Source organism: Brachionichthys hirsutus, chromosome 11 (genome assembly GCF_040956055.1).
Source record: "Brachionichthys hirsutus isolate HB-005 chromosome 11, CSIRO-AGI_Bhir_v1, whole genome shotgun sequence".
In the NCBI taxonomy this organism is placed as follows: Eukaryota; Metazoa; Chordata; class Actinopteri; order Lophiiformes; family Brachionichthyidae; genus Brachionichthys; species Brachionichthys hirsutus.
Window position 1 is genome coordinate 7,539,080 of NC_090907.1, and position 13,889 is coordinate 7,552,968.

At 44.0% G+C, this 13,889-nt stretch overlaps 3 protein-coding genes across 3 annotated transcripts in view; 2 read left to right on the forward strand and 1 right to left on the reverse strand.

The window, feature by feature from the left end:
• nxn (nucleoredoxin) overlaps positions 1-7,060 on the forward strand; it is a 39,005-nt gene extending 31,945 nt beyond the window's left edge. The window contains exons 3-8 of the mRNA XM_068745620.1: positions 782-915; positions 1,506-1,606; positions 1,733-1,839; positions 2,695-2,874; positions 3,266-3,390; positions 6,878-7,060. Coding sequence (XP_068601721.1) covers positions 782-915; positions 1,506-1,606; positions 1,733-1,839; positions 2,695-2,874; positions 3,266-3,390; positions 6,878-7,060 — 830 coding nt within the window. The remainder of the gene's footprint in view (positions 1-781; positions 916-1,505; positions 1,607-1,732; positions 1,840-2,694; positions 2,875-3,265; positions 3,391-6,877) is intronic.
• Positions 7,061-8,517: 1,457 nt separating this feature from the next.
• Positions 8,518-10,765, reverse strand: mrm3a (mitochondrial rRNA methyltransferase 3a). The gene is made up of 4 exons (XM_068745530.1): positions 10,407-10,765; positions 9,712-9,956; positions 9,471-9,632; positions 8,518-9,372 (listed from the first exon to the last, which is right to left on the reverse strand). Exons 1-4 carry the CDS (start codon positions 10,763-10,765, stop codon positions 8,765-8,767), a joined length of 1,374 nt encoding a protein of 457 aa, XP_068601631.1. The 3' UTR covers positions 8,518-8,764.
• Positions 10,766-11,322: 557 nt separating this feature from the next.
• glod4 (glyoxalase domain containing 4) lies at positions 11,323-13,856 on the forward strand. Its single transcript, XM_068745349.1, has 9 exons — positions 11,323-11,425; positions 11,572-11,621; positions 11,721-11,841; positions 11,940-12,084; positions 12,495-12,631; positions 12,730-12,816; positions 12,913-13,026; positions 13,106-13,192; positions 13,276-13,856. The coding sequence occupies exons 1-9, from the start codon at positions 11,336-11,338 to the stop codon at positions 13,339-13,341; spliced, it is 897 nt and encodes a 298-aa protein (XP_068601450.1). The 5' UTR covers positions 11,323-11,335; the 3' UTR covers positions 13,342-13,856.
• The last annotated feature ends 33 nt before the right edge of the window (positions 13,857-13,889 follow it).

A 13,889-nucleotide genomic window follows, 5' to 3' on the forward strand; every position in this document is an offset into this window, starting at 1 on the left:
GAAAGGAGCACAGAAAGTTATCTGCACGTCGAGGCAGGGAGGGCCGGTGAACCACGCAGGGCTCTTAGTGAAAGGCCTGTGTTGAGCGGCAGCGGGGCCGCCTGCAGGGCGGTGATGGAGTGCACTTTTATAATCAGGCCAACAATGAAAGGCTGTGGCAGTGCAGACGCGTCATTCCTCCTTTATGAAGCCAGAGAGAGCCAGACTCGCATAAAGAGGCCATTATGGACCAGCCATACAGGGATTGCTGTGATTACCTCGGCTGCACCAAATACAGCTCCAGAGCTCGATGGCGAAGGAAGGGATTTATTTCTTTATTTACAGCCTCTAAAAATGTAAAGAAACCACTGTTTCTTCTGTTGTTATCAAACTACATGGAATAATTATAATTTTGTTTCTTCTTTTCTCTCCTATGATTTTCTTTTATTGATTGAATAGATGGATTGATGACATTTGCTGCACACGTTCTCTCATGTTCCCATCGGCATAAATGCATCTCTGCGACATTTGATCTAGCACCATCATCAGGTTTAAATGTGGATTTGGATTTTAACTACTCAGGAATATTTACTTTTACTTTCCGATTAGCCTTCAGCTAGAAGTTGCATTTAATGCTAAAACATTTGCTCAAAAGAATTGTCGAATTAAATGAAAATCTAAATCAAGGTATCTGCTAAACATCAATATGGGCACATTGTCCTTGCAGACATGTTTGCTGATTTGTTTTTTCTTATCTTTCTTTTTCCCTGTGCCCCCCCCCCCTCTGCCTACCTTCTCCCAGGCCTGGAGTTCCCCTGGGGACCGAAGCCATTTGCAGAGGTGGTGGCGGGGCCCCTGCTGAGGAACAACAGACAGACGACAGACATCAGCTCCCTGGAGGGACACTACGTGGGAGTATACTTCTCAGCACACTGGGTGAGTCCAGAAAGTAGAGGAGACGAGCATTTTTTTTACTTTTCTGGACTCCTGCTTCTTGCCGACGTGAGAAGGAGGAACAGGAAATGACTTCACATTTAGTGGCGACAGATAAGGAAGAGGAGCCGGAGTGCAGCGGCGGCTCCATTGTGCCCTTGTGTTTACATTAGCTGTGGTTGGCTATCGCTGACAGTCTGGGTCCAGTGACAGATCGGAAACTGAAAAAGTCCCAAGCGGCTTTAAAGGAGTTTATTTGCTAAATTTTAACACCAAACTCCCTCAGGACAAAAAGGCAAAAAATAAATAAATGCCATCCATACCACCGCCGGGGAGAACATCGACTGTCCAAACGCACAATCACGGCGCCACAAACGCTCTCTCGTGCTTGGGTATTAGCGTGTAAAGAGATCCAGCCTGTGTTTAAAAGAAACCGGATCCAAATCACGAGAGAATCGCTGCGTTGGCGTTTTGTGAGAGGAGAGAGAGAGATTTTTTGAAAATGCCCAAATAGGTGGAGCCACAGGAATATCTAATACCTGCGTTGCGTACTTTCACTCATTCAGGATGCTTTCCTCTTCCCTTTCTCTCAGTGCCCACCGTGCCGCAGTTTGACCCGGGTTTTGGTGGAGTCGTACCGAACCATCAAAGAGACTGGTCAGAAGTTTGAGATCGTGTTTGTCAGCGCTGACAGGTGTGGCGATGGATGCGCACATCTGTCTGTGTCTATTACAGCTATAAATAACCCTCCTGCTCCATTCAGTTGTTCATCGATACCACCGAATCACCATCTGCTTGGATGCTTTCCAACCATCTCCAGGTCGGAGGATTCCTTCGAGCAGTACTTCAGCGAAATGCCGTGGTTGGCGGTGCCATATCCGGATGAGGCTCGGCGGTCAAGACTCAACAGGCTCTACGGAATACAAGGTATTTTACAAGCGCTTCCTCCTGTAGGTCTCTTCCCCAGCTGAAACCCCAGCGTGATGGCTGTCAGCTGTCTGCAGCGGGGAGCAGACGTTGCCCCGCAGCCGGAGGTGCCGCGGCTCTCCCTCTGCTCCTCGCTCCTCTTTCCCTGGTTGTCCACTCTGTGCGTTTGCCGGTTGAGGCCAGCTCTCTCTCTCTCTCTCTCTCTCTCTCTCTCTCTCTGGCTTCTCCTGCGAAGCCTGTGAGGAACGCAGGGAGGAACAAGTCCACGCTCCGCCCCTCTCATGCTCAAACCCATGCACTTCATAATGTGCCCCCCCCCCCCCCCCACCTCTGTTAACTCGGTCCACATGCGCTGACAGGAATGCAGTCACACGCTTTGTCGGCTGACTGACGTTAAATAAAATAGAGGCGAGTGTAATGTGAGGAGGAGCGACAAACGATGGCATTTCTTTTAAAAAGTGGGAACGTCGGGAGTCAGAAGATTCCTGCAACATTCTCACAACAAAGAGAATGTGGATGGGAGGGGAAGCAGGCTGTGTCATCCATCCACCCATTTCCGGGAGTTGCTGGAGCCCCTCCCAGCTTGCTGTGCACGAGAGGCGGCGTGCACACACAGAGACAGACAATCATTCACGCACACAGCCTCCCCTACCGACGAGTTGGAATAATCAGTTCATCTAAATTGCATGTTTTTGGAGGTGGGAGGGAACCGGAGAGCCTGGTGAAAACCCACACAGAGGGGGTTCGAACCCGCCACCTTCTTGCTGTGTGGCGACACCGCTAACCACTACGCCGCAACGTTCCTTCTCTTCGCCTCTCACGTGATCTCTGCCTCTTCTCGTCCCTTTTTTCCAGGCATTCCCACGTTGATTCTGCTGGACGCAGAAGGTCACATGATCACAAGACAGGGCCGTGTGGAGGTGCTGAACGACACAGAGTGCCGCCTCTTTCCCTGGCACCCTCGGCCGGTGCTTGAGCTGAGCGAGGCGAACGCTGTGCAGCTCCACGAGGGGCCCTGCCTCGTCCTGTTCGTAGGTGAGCGGTCCAGTGTTAATCGTGCAGCTCCACACGGGCGAGGGGGTCCTGGAGCTCCTCGAGCATGAATGGCGTGACATTTACCTGAGCTGTATTAAACGTCAGATTCTGTAGATAATTCTTGCAGTATTAAAAGGTCCAAAGGCCTTGAAGTATTTCAGTATGTGTCTGTTTATATGGTAATTGAAGCAAAAGGCTGGAGGGTTTGGAAAGCATTGGAAGGTGACTCACACCTGACTGGAGGACAGTTTGCTGCTCTTCTTGTGAGAATTGATTCATGTCAAAGTTGTATTTGATAACAAGGTAGGACATGGCCCCCGAAAGACTTTCCGGGGTCTTAAAGTGCTTCACTCATCTGTACATTTTTACCCCCCCTTCCCGGCTCATTCAGATGCTGAGGAGGAAGGGGAATTGGAGCCTGCCAAGGAGCTCATTCAGCCGATAGCAGAGAAACTGATGGCCAAGTACAAAGCCAAGGAGGAGGAGATGCCGCTGCTGTTCTTTGTGGCTGGAGAGGTGAGATGAACTCCCACAGAGGCCGCATCCAAACAATCCCCCCATCTCCACCCACATATTCCCTGTGTGAGACGGACAATTGCATTTTCATACCTCTCGTTACCTTACGATGTTCTGTCGACCTCTCCAGAGCTCGTGGAGAGCAGCAGCTCACACGATTACCAGATTAGCTCCCTCTTCCCGGTTTCCCCTTCTCCCTGCCCTCCAGGGCTCCTTTCTGCCAGCAATCAGGGGGCACTGCACCAGTTTCTCGTGTCACACGTTAAGGGTGGACTCGGGTTTCAGCCGTCGGGCTTGAACATGTGTTTTAGAGCCTCGCCCTGTATCTGTCCAAAGCCGCTCCACCCTGATGCAAACATGAAATGTCACTGGCATGCTTCATGTTCATTGTCAATGTGCCAATATTTATTAGCTCTAATACAAAGAACTGTTTTTTTGGCTCGGTTGCCCATGCCGGGACAGCTGCTGGGTTTCCTGTGTCCATGAGACAGCAGCGTGTTGGCCATCTCTCAGAAGGAGGCTGAGCAAAATTACACGCCATATTGCCGCCTCGGCACAGAGGAGCGTACACATTTATAATCACAGAATGAAACGATCCTTTGTTCTGTCATTTCGGCCTTGCAATGGCTTTTGGATGAGAAATGAGTTTTTCTGGCATTACGTCATCTCAGAAGAATTTGAAAAAGTTTGCTTGCAAGCAACAGTTGCTTGTTTCCTGTGATTCATCTCGTTTTTGCGTGAAGAGCTTGATGAATAGCATATGTTTAGTCATGCCAGTGACGTGGCTTGAGATGACGATGCCATTCTGTCTTCTATCAGTTCGTTTAGTCCAGACTGAAGTATCTCGACCGCTGTTTCACAGATACCAAGAGATTCACAAATCAATTAAAGTAAGACTTCATTTTTGAGGATTTCTTTTCCCACCACAGGATATGCACTTTAAATAATATCAGAAAAAGTAACACAGTGCACATCCACAAAAAAATCAACAAAACCCCTCAGGTGAGAGTATTTGCATTAATATAAGCTATTTCAGCTTAGCAGCCATTTTGAAATATACATGCGTATTAGTAAAGGAAGAAGTACTAGTTGATGGAAATGAAAATCAATCCAATACAAAATAGTTTTAATGCAAATAATAAAATTCACTTTTTGGAATTGGCAAAAGATGCACTTCACATCATTCCTGATATACTTGGACAATTAATCAAAGACAAAGAAGAACAGTTTACATGATGTGCTTCAAATACCTACTTCACCATTTAAAACAAAGGTATTAGTTGTTGCCATGGAAATTAGGCATTACTCCATGTTACTACCATGTTAGCCAAGGTTTATTAAAAAATGAGGAAATGTTTTTTTATTTTTTTTATATTAGATTCCCCAGACAAATGTGTTTACAGAATGGTTAAGTGTGTGTGTGTGTGTGTGGGTGAAATCCTAAAAGCTATATGATCTTGTCTTATATCGGACATTCTTTTTTTAAAAAGAAGAAATAAATAAAAAAATAATTTAACAAACTCTTTTGAATGTCCTATTTCCTGTAGCTCAACTCTTCCTCGGTTCTTTGGATCTGCCGTCTCTTTATCTGACGTGTGCACACACCACCTAAAGCTGTTATCGCATGCAGGACTATACACTGCTAGTCATTCTACGATTTCTCAACGGGGGCTTTGGCACGTGGCATTAAAGTGGGGAGGTTTGCTATAATTATCCGTTCATCCCTTATCAGATGGTCATCATCTGTGAAATGCCACGGCGCCTCCATAATCAGAATAAGCCTGCTACGACCCAGAAGGTTCCACATGAAAACACATGCTGAGCGGTGAGTGCAGGCTACAGCGGAGCGGCCCTTTTGTCTGTTTTGTTCTGAGCTAAGCTGCAGAGGGCGGGTGGGGGGGGGGGGCTCTGAAACCACTGCACCTCACTAGAAGCAGAGAAGCCAAACAAAAGAAGATGCATGGCTTCCTACGGAGTTGAAGCCTGACACAGAGGTTATATTTTCTCACATCGGCGGCTGGGAAGGCCACGGTGACAGATTGTGGGACTTTCCTCTTTGTGGTTTCTTTACACTGTTTCCAGTTTAACATTAGGCTGCTATTTGCAGCATCAGGCAATAGTTCTTCCGTAACAGCATTGTCCTTTGCGACGGCTTACGTCTGCGCGTATCAAGCAGTGTAATGAAATGAGCTCCGTTCAGAGGATGTTCGCTGTCTCCAAAGAAATACCACATTTTGGCTCATTTGTTCCATCTGTTGGCAGTTTTGCAACGCAGAGGTCACAGACTTCATCTTGGCACGCTTATCCTTTTTAGGTAGCAGCACTGCCGAGCTGCACAAGGAGAAGCCTGTATGCTTTTCTTTTAGCAGAGAAGACGGATAAAAGGACCGAACGTTTAAGCGTTCTATATGTAGCAGGAAATCCATCCAAAGTTCTCTTATCTTTGACTTTGCTTTGACAAATCTCACACTGGCACATAAATAAGCAGCATTGACCCCCCCCCCACACACACACACACTCACACTCTTTGTAACAGTGACACCGCCTGGCGCCTCCTTGTTCTGCATTTGAAGCTGATCTTTAGTAACTTTGAATCTCCGTCTGAGGCAGCAAACTACGCTGAGGGGAAATCAGGTCATGCTGGCGCGATGGAGTCTTAACAAGTAAACTGTGAGCCTTTCCAAAGCCAAACACATGAAATCTATTTGACGTAAGAGATTGTTAAAGCATCAGCGTCAAGGCAGACTCCAGACTGCATCTAACTCTGGAATACGTGTGATTTCTCATTCAGTGTTGAGAATTAATGATCCCTTCAAGCCTGTTTGAAAGTTGCCTGCCTGCATGCCAGCGATTCATTTCTGTCGCCTGTGACCAGAGAGGTTGTAATCCTGACTTGGGAAAGGAGGAGAAGTCTCATCAAACCTCACAAAGAGCATGCTTTGAAGCATTTCACCCACAGAAGCTGTCTGCTTGGATTCTTCACATCTATGGGTTGCTGTTGCGCTCTCTCTCTCTCTCTCTCACCCATGATCATTATTCAGATGCTCTTTGATGTGACTTGTCTGACGTGTGTGAGCTTTTGAAAGGGGAAGCCTGTTGTTGGACCTCTTCCTGGTTCCTTCCTGCTTGTCCACACAGCAGGGTGTGTGACAAGTCTGGACTGAAGACCAGCAAAGAATCAACCCTCATGGTTATCCTGGAACAAATGATAGAACGCTCTACGCGATATTCGAGGACTCTTTATGTACACATTCATGTTTTATTCTTTAAGCAGAGCTTTTTATTGTACTTGCACCTTCTGAATCTGCTTTGAAATGTAACCAAGACATCCTCGCTCCTTTCCAACAAAACTTGTAAACTGTAAAGTCACTGTGAACACAGCTCCAGGCCGTTTCCCCACGAAGAAGCCATCCATCAGTGCATGCGGGGACTGCGCCACTATACCGTCACTTCAATCTGTTTTTTTCCCCTCCCTCCTTTTCCACAGGACGACATGACTGACTCTCTGCGGGATTATACGAACCTTCCCGAAGCAGCTCCTCTGCTCACTATCCTGGACATGTCGGCCCGTGCCAAGTACGTTCGAGATGTAGAGGAGATCACACCGGCTGTGGTGGAGCAATTTGTCAGTGACTTCCTGGCTGAAAAGCTCAAACCAGAGCCCATCTAAGAGGAACTCCAAATATAAAATAGCCACGCTATATGGGGCTGACTCCATCGTTGAACCCGGCCTGTTGCTACGCCCCTCACCCTTTCCAGTCTCCCACCTCCCCCTGACTCTGTCAGACTGTTAGAGAGATGTCTCACTTTTTACTGACATTTTAACATCTTTTTTTAAGTCGCGTTCCTCTTTTCACGGAGTCCTCTTTCTCCTGTGGTGCCTTGCAATGATGATAGTCCCTACAGTAATATATATGGAGATTCTGTCAATTCGTTTGTTATGGCTACAAGAAAGGTTTTTATTTTTTAATGCGATAGCTTTTGTGAACTCCAGAGCAAATCCAGAAATTCCCCGATGGACCTACTTTACTCCGCTGATGCTTTGCTCTGTGTTTCGTGTGCAGGATCCTTGTAACTTTTGGTTTCTGAATGATAAAGAACAAAATGCATTTTTGCAGTTGTGAATCACATGTGCAAATGTGCTCAGCCCTCAGTTGGGTGAAGCACAGAAGCGTTTATGGTCCTATTTAAAGACAAGGATGACAGGTCCACATGCAGTACAGTTCTCATTCTACATGTTTGTAACAGAGCAATGGCTGATTTTAACCCCCCCCCCCCCCATGTAATTGTAAACTTTGCGTGTGAGTGTAATGTGAGTGAAAATCATATTTTGTCAGTAGTTGAATGCTGGTTCTCATCTCAGTCATGAGGATTTTCTGGGAAGGTCCCTAATGAAAAGGCCATCTTATTTCTGAAGGCACAAAATGACATTGGAAAAAATGTTGAATGTATAAATCTCTGTATTCCGTTACTTCTCTCATTCTCACAACCATTAAAAATTCACTGTCAAGCACAAACATTTGTCCCTTTTTAAGCTCATGTAAAATTCATAGAATGAAATGACTCGCCAGTTTCTTGTATTTAAATGAGATATGGGCTCAGAGAAACTCAATGAAAATTGTTGATATAAGGCACAGGCTGGTTATTAATTTTACTGTCATTCATGATTCATATTTCTATGAATGGGAGTTTTATTGTAGAAAACAAATTGGTCAAATTAAAGGGATAGCTTTTCTATGACTTTTTCACTCATACCTTAACCATTGGAGATCCAGCATTCTGGCTCACTGAAAGGTAATTGTGGATGGTAGAACTAGCCACCGGTGATGGATTGTTTTTGGCTATCAACAGGACATCATGAAACTGGGTATAAAGACAAGCAGTGAGGGTTCCCGTCGTCGCAGCAGCAACAAAAACGTTACCTTTACCTGAGAACCATGCGAGTTTAGACACGTCTTTGATATGTGTGAGTCCCTAGATACTCATTTCGACTCAGTCAAAGGAAGAAAGCCACAACGAAACAGCTGGACAGAGGGAAGGACTTTTGTAGTCAAAATTAAATTAGAATGAAAGTAGTTAATCATAAAAATGATTCAAGATTCAAGATACTTTATTATCATTATGCGAACATAATAAAATCGTGAGAAGGCCTGTGGCTCAAGGCACACATCATAACATAATAAAATCAAAAACTAAATTCTTCCTCTTAAATGAGTCTTGCATGCAGCCATAAAAAAAGACAACCATATCACAAATCCCTGATTTAAATGCAGTGCTTTATTATTAGCAGACCACTATGTAGAAGTGGGCTGCAGTTACAGCGACACCAGAGGGAACGCACGGATATTTAGGACCAACATCATGCAAAGTCCTGTTAAGCTTTAGATTTCCAGTTCCTTCCAGATGTTTGGATGACTTTCAGGAGTTGCTTCCTGCCCTCAAATAAAAGAACACTGGCAGCCATTGCTGAATTCAAGCTGTTCACTTCAGGAACAACAGGAATAAAGAGTCTGTGACCAGATGTTTTCTTGGCCAATTGGACCGCTTCTGGACTCAGACCCCAAGTCTCTCCTCCAATCACAAGAGCAACAGGACTGTGAGCCCAACTTTCATGGTACAACTTTGTTTCCACTTCGGGAAATTCATAATCAGCATCGAAGCCAGAATCAGAATCGGAATCAGTATCAGAATCAGAATCAGAATCAGAATCGTACTCCTCGTAGCGCATGTTTTTGTGATTTGACCGTGTGCTGATCCACCCAAAGTCTCCCGCTTTGGAGGTTTTGCGGGACAAATTCACTTGTGAATCCTTTGTTTCTTTACTTGCGTCGGGACCACAGTTGCTGTCAGCCACATGCACAATCGCAGATTGAGGGAGGTGATTTTCAACATCCTCCCACTTCAGGCTGGAATGGATGGGAAGGCGGAAATGAGCACCCATTGCTGCACGGAGAACTTTAGGTTCCCAGGCATCAACGCAACCTGCAGGAATCATTAATAGGACGAGTGAGTAAAGGCAAAGGAGCAAAGTCAATATCAAGCAGTAGAAATGCCTCATTAACATGGATAATATGACGTACCTTTGGTGAGCAGGACATCATGGCATCCAGCAGCAGCAGCAGACCGCAATATAGTCCCAAGGTTGCCAGGGTCACGGATGTTGTCACATATCAGTGTCAATGGAACTGAACAATCTCTGTTTATGAAGTTCAACCTTGACGGGTTCGGGCGAGAGAATATGGCTAAAACAAAGAAGCAGCAAAATTAACAACACTTCAATTGAATATTTGGTCTTCCCAAAACAACATTTGAGACCCTCACCGATCACTCCTTGTGGGGTCACAAGCTCAGACCAGATCTTGATGTCCTCAAATTTCACTTTCACCAATGTGGCCCTTTTCAGCTTGTCTAAGGGCAGCTCTTTGAGCCGGTCAACCTGACTGAAGAACACAATCTGTGGGTTGGCTCCAGCATCAAGGGCATCGCTGATCAAACGCCTGCCCTCCAGGAGGATTTTCCCCTGGTGCTCCCGGAATGCTCTTGAACGAGCAACACTCACTACCCTCCTGCAGGACAGACAAGGGGAGATGGATTAGCCAATGTGAACATTAATAAATAAAGCAACTTCAGACTTAATTTGTGCATCTTGAATGTTTTGATATGCTCTCTATACCAAAGGACAAAGTGGTTCACAACTAACCCCCATATAAGGCATTTAATATAATTATAAAGTCCAAATCTGTTATCCACAAAGTACAGCCTGTCTGCATTTCATCAGTGTAGGAGGGTTATTATTATTATTCAGTTTTCATTTTATTATTTGTGGAGTTACTGCATCAGAATAAATATAGATTTTCAGCATGAAATGGTAGCAGAAATGTGAACAGAAGTAGTCTGTCAAAGCAGCCTACAACCGAGAAAAGAATTCCAGATTAAGCAGCCATTACTACTCTCAAAATGGTTTCTGTACGTTGGTACCAAACCCACAAAGTGCTGTGACAACCACTGAAACTCACGCCAGCCTTTTATCCCCAGGAAAAGCCCTCTCGAAGCGCAGGCGGCCTCCTTCCTCCTCTGCAGGGAGGCCAGCTTCGCTGAGAAGTTCATGCTCGTCGTCTCTCGTTTTGACAAAGTGACTTTCTTCGTGACGACTTGTTTCTGCTGCTTTTAGCGCCCTCTCCCGCTTGACGTTTGCCACTGCTGGCTGAGATTTGGGGGTTATCTTGAAAACATTGTCCGTGTCATTTTCGGGAAATAACACCCTCACCGGTTTCCTCTTCAGTCCGCGCACATAGCGTTTTTGTTCCACAACAATGCTGCGTCCCGTCCACAGAAAAACATTGAGACGCATCACACGCCTTATGTGCGCAGCCATGTTTTCCCAAACCTCTTCTTCTTCTTCTGCTTCTTCTTCTTTAGTTTGTCATAATAGCGTATGCAGCGCCACCCGCTGTCGTGTAGGTAAAGCTACAGTGAGATGTCTGAAATTATTTTATTGTTTTTAAATAAATATTTAAAAACAAACGTGAATAATACACAGTTCTACAACTGGTAGGTTCGTTTGTTAAATTCTCCTTTCATATTTTTTTATTTACTGTGCTACCTTTCGTAGCTGTTCAACTATAATCTCGCGAGACTACGCGAGTGGGCGTTATTATTTTACAGAATGGCCAGGGTGGAGAACTTAACACGGTTTTTTTATTTTTCAGGAACTTTCGTTGTATCACCACAAAAATAAATTGGTGTTTTATTATTAAAAACATGCAAATGGAAATATCAAATTTAATCTTTTAAATGCCAGCTAGTTGTTCCTTTGTATTTACCGTCGACATTTGGTTTTACATTAATATGGTTTCCACCAAATGGAGACGGAATCATCGATCGTTGAGGGCACTTAATCGATCCCTGCACACGTAATTTGCATCACAATATCTATCAAGAAGCTATGGCTTTGAGACGAGCGTTGCATTTTGTCTTTAAAGTCGGTGACAGGACGAAAACTGCCACGTTTTACCGGGATGTTCTGGGCATGAAGGTTAGATGTGACTGACTACATAATTTATTGTCTCGTCTACAGTGGCGTACAACGTAAAGCAGTTATTGAAGTTTCCTCGTTTCATATGAGGGAGACTTGTGTTGTACATCTGTCCTCATGCTGAGTATTTTTGTTTTCCATTATAGGTTTTACGTCATGAAGAATTTGAGGAGGGCTGCAAAGCAACGTGTAATGGGTAAGGCTGTTTTTTTGAGACATTCTAACCTTTGTTCTCACTGGTATTTTAATATCCTAATACCAACCACTGCCTTCTCTTGCTCCTGCATCTTTATAGTCCTTACGATGGGAAATGGAGCAAAACTATGGTCGGCTTTGGTCCAGAAGATGATCATTTTGTTGCCGAGCTGACGTACAATTATGGAGTGGGAGAGTATCAACTTGGCAATGACTTCTTGGTGGGTTGGAGTTCATTTGGAGAGCTTACAGAAGAAAATATGTAGTGTTATTGATTGAATATCAGCCATATAATGGGATATTGTCTGTCTCGCATTAGGGGCTCACCCTGCAGTCCAGCAAAGCTGTGGGCAATGCCAAACGCCTGGGATGGCCCCTCACTGAGGTCGGTGATGACCTGTATCTGGCTCAGGCTCCAGGAGGGTATCCTTTCTATCTAGTGGACAAAGAACAGCCCTCCAGCGGTGAGTGTCGCATGGAGTCTTTTCCTCTCTGAAGGTCCCCATACTGAAAATGTTGATTCTTTCATATCGAATGTACGCGAAAAATATACCAAATTATTTATTTGGCTGCAGCTTTACAATGATAATTTAATAAACAATAAACAATAATTTAAACAACAAAATGTCAAATATTAAATTGTTAGATTTGTTTTTGTTTTTGTTTTCTTTTATGGGGCCTTCTTGACAAGTGGCATGAACTTTTGCATATGACCATATCCTGCATTCAGTTCTGAAAAATCAGGCTCAGAATGAGTTCAGTTTTTCGGACAGAGCTCTTTATTTTTGTTATTGTAGGTGTTTAAGCATGCCGTACTTTTTTCCTCTTTTGTTACTTCCCTTTGATCGCCTGTAACCTTTGACGTTTGTCTCAGACCCTGTGCAGAAGGTTTGTCTCGGAGTGTCGGACCTCCAGAGATCAACTCACTACTGGACAACATTGTTGGGAATGAAGGTGTTGGAAAGAAATGAGGAAAAGAAAACCGTGCTGATGGGATTTTCAGATGCTCTAGTGAGTCAAATATTATTTATTTTTTTTCTTCTGTGTTATTTTTAAACCAGGAATATGGTTTTGTTGAAATGTTCTATTTATATTTTGTCTCTATGCAGTGTAAACTTGAGCTCCACAATATTGGTGGAACGGTAGATCATGGAACAGCATTTGGGAGAGTGGCATTTTCATGCCCACGAGAGCAAGTAAAATATTATTTAATGTATATAATCTCGTGTTTGTTTCAGATAAAAACTACTGTTAATTAATTTTCATCATCAACAATGTTTTAAATTCCGCAGCTGCCCGACATTGAAGCTTTGATGAAAAAGGAGAATCAAAAAATCCTCACTCCACTAGTGAGCCTGGACACTCCTGGAAAAGCCACAGTAGAAGTGGTTATCTTGGCTGACCCAGTAAGTGCATTACTATTACAATGATGTAATCAAGTATCAAAGGTCTGTTTAAAAAAAAAAGCTGACTTTATGTTTTTAGGATGGTCATGAGATCTGCTTTGTGGGAGACAAGGCTTTCAGAAAACTGTCAATTGTGGACCCTAAAGGAAATGACCTGCTTGACAAGGTAATGCTGCTCCAATAGTTTCCTATGCACATGAACCTTTCTAGAGTCTTGCATATGCATATCTATGATCTTTATGTTTTCAGGCCATGGCTGAAGATAAAAGTGACGAGTGGTTTTCCAAACACAACAAACAGAAAGCTGTTGCGTGAAATTGAAGGAACCATCAATTTCTCATAAGTTCATTTGTGTTAATGAGTTGCTGCGCAAGACAAGCATGTGGTAAAATAAAATCATCCTGTGATCACAATTCAATTATCCTTAGACTGGCTGGCTGAGATTTATGTTTCCGTGGAAGCGTCTCAGGGGGCACAAGCTGCACTTTATGTCAGCACCACGTATTCAGTTTTCTGAAAATGTTTCCAATAATCGGTGTTTCTATCAACAAAGCAGGGAGATGGTAAAAAAACAATTTAACGCAGCCTACTTGTAGAGCCCCCGTCGACCACATCCTGTGTATTGTGTGTGTTTTAATTACTTTAGTAATAAAACCTGTCCTACCAATTTATTTTTGCTGATTTAAATTTAAAATACACTTATTTAGCAACAATCAATCCTTCAAAGTTACCGAACACATTATAGCCAAAAATATATAGATGCCAACAGAGGGCTACAATCTTCCTAATTGTTATTGTACTTTGTGAATATCTCTTACATTTGCCTAATAAATAAATAATACCCAACCCAAATCGTATTGGTA

Excerpts from the sequence above, each read along its gene's own strand:
- mrm3a (XM_068745530.1), bottom strand. The coding sequence starts at position 10,765 with ATGGCTGCGCACATAAGGCGTGTGATGCGTCTCAATGTTTTTCTGTGG. Across the intron at positions 9,633-9,711 it reads GACCCCACAAGGAGTGATCG|CCATATTCTCTCGCCCGAAC; the intron begins GTGAGGGTCTCA and ends TCTTTGTTTTAG. Across the intron at positions 9,373-9,470 it reads TGATGTCCTGCTCACCAAAG|GTTGCGTTGATGCCTGGGAA; the intron begins GTACGTCATATT and ends TGATTCCTGCAG.
- glod4 (XM_068745349.1), top strand. The coding sequence starts at position 11,336 with ATGGCTTTGAGACGAGCGTTGCATTTTGTCTTTAAAGTCGGTGACAGG. Across the intron at positions 11,842-11,939 it reads AACTTGGCAATGACTTCTTG|GGGCTCACCCTGCAGTCCAG; the intron begins GTGGGTTGGAGT and ends GTCTCGCATTAG. Across the intron at positions 12,085-12,494 it reads CAAAGAACAGCCCTCCAGCG|ACCCTGTGCAGAAGGTTTGT; the intron begins GTGAGTGTCGCA and ends CGTTTGTCTCAG.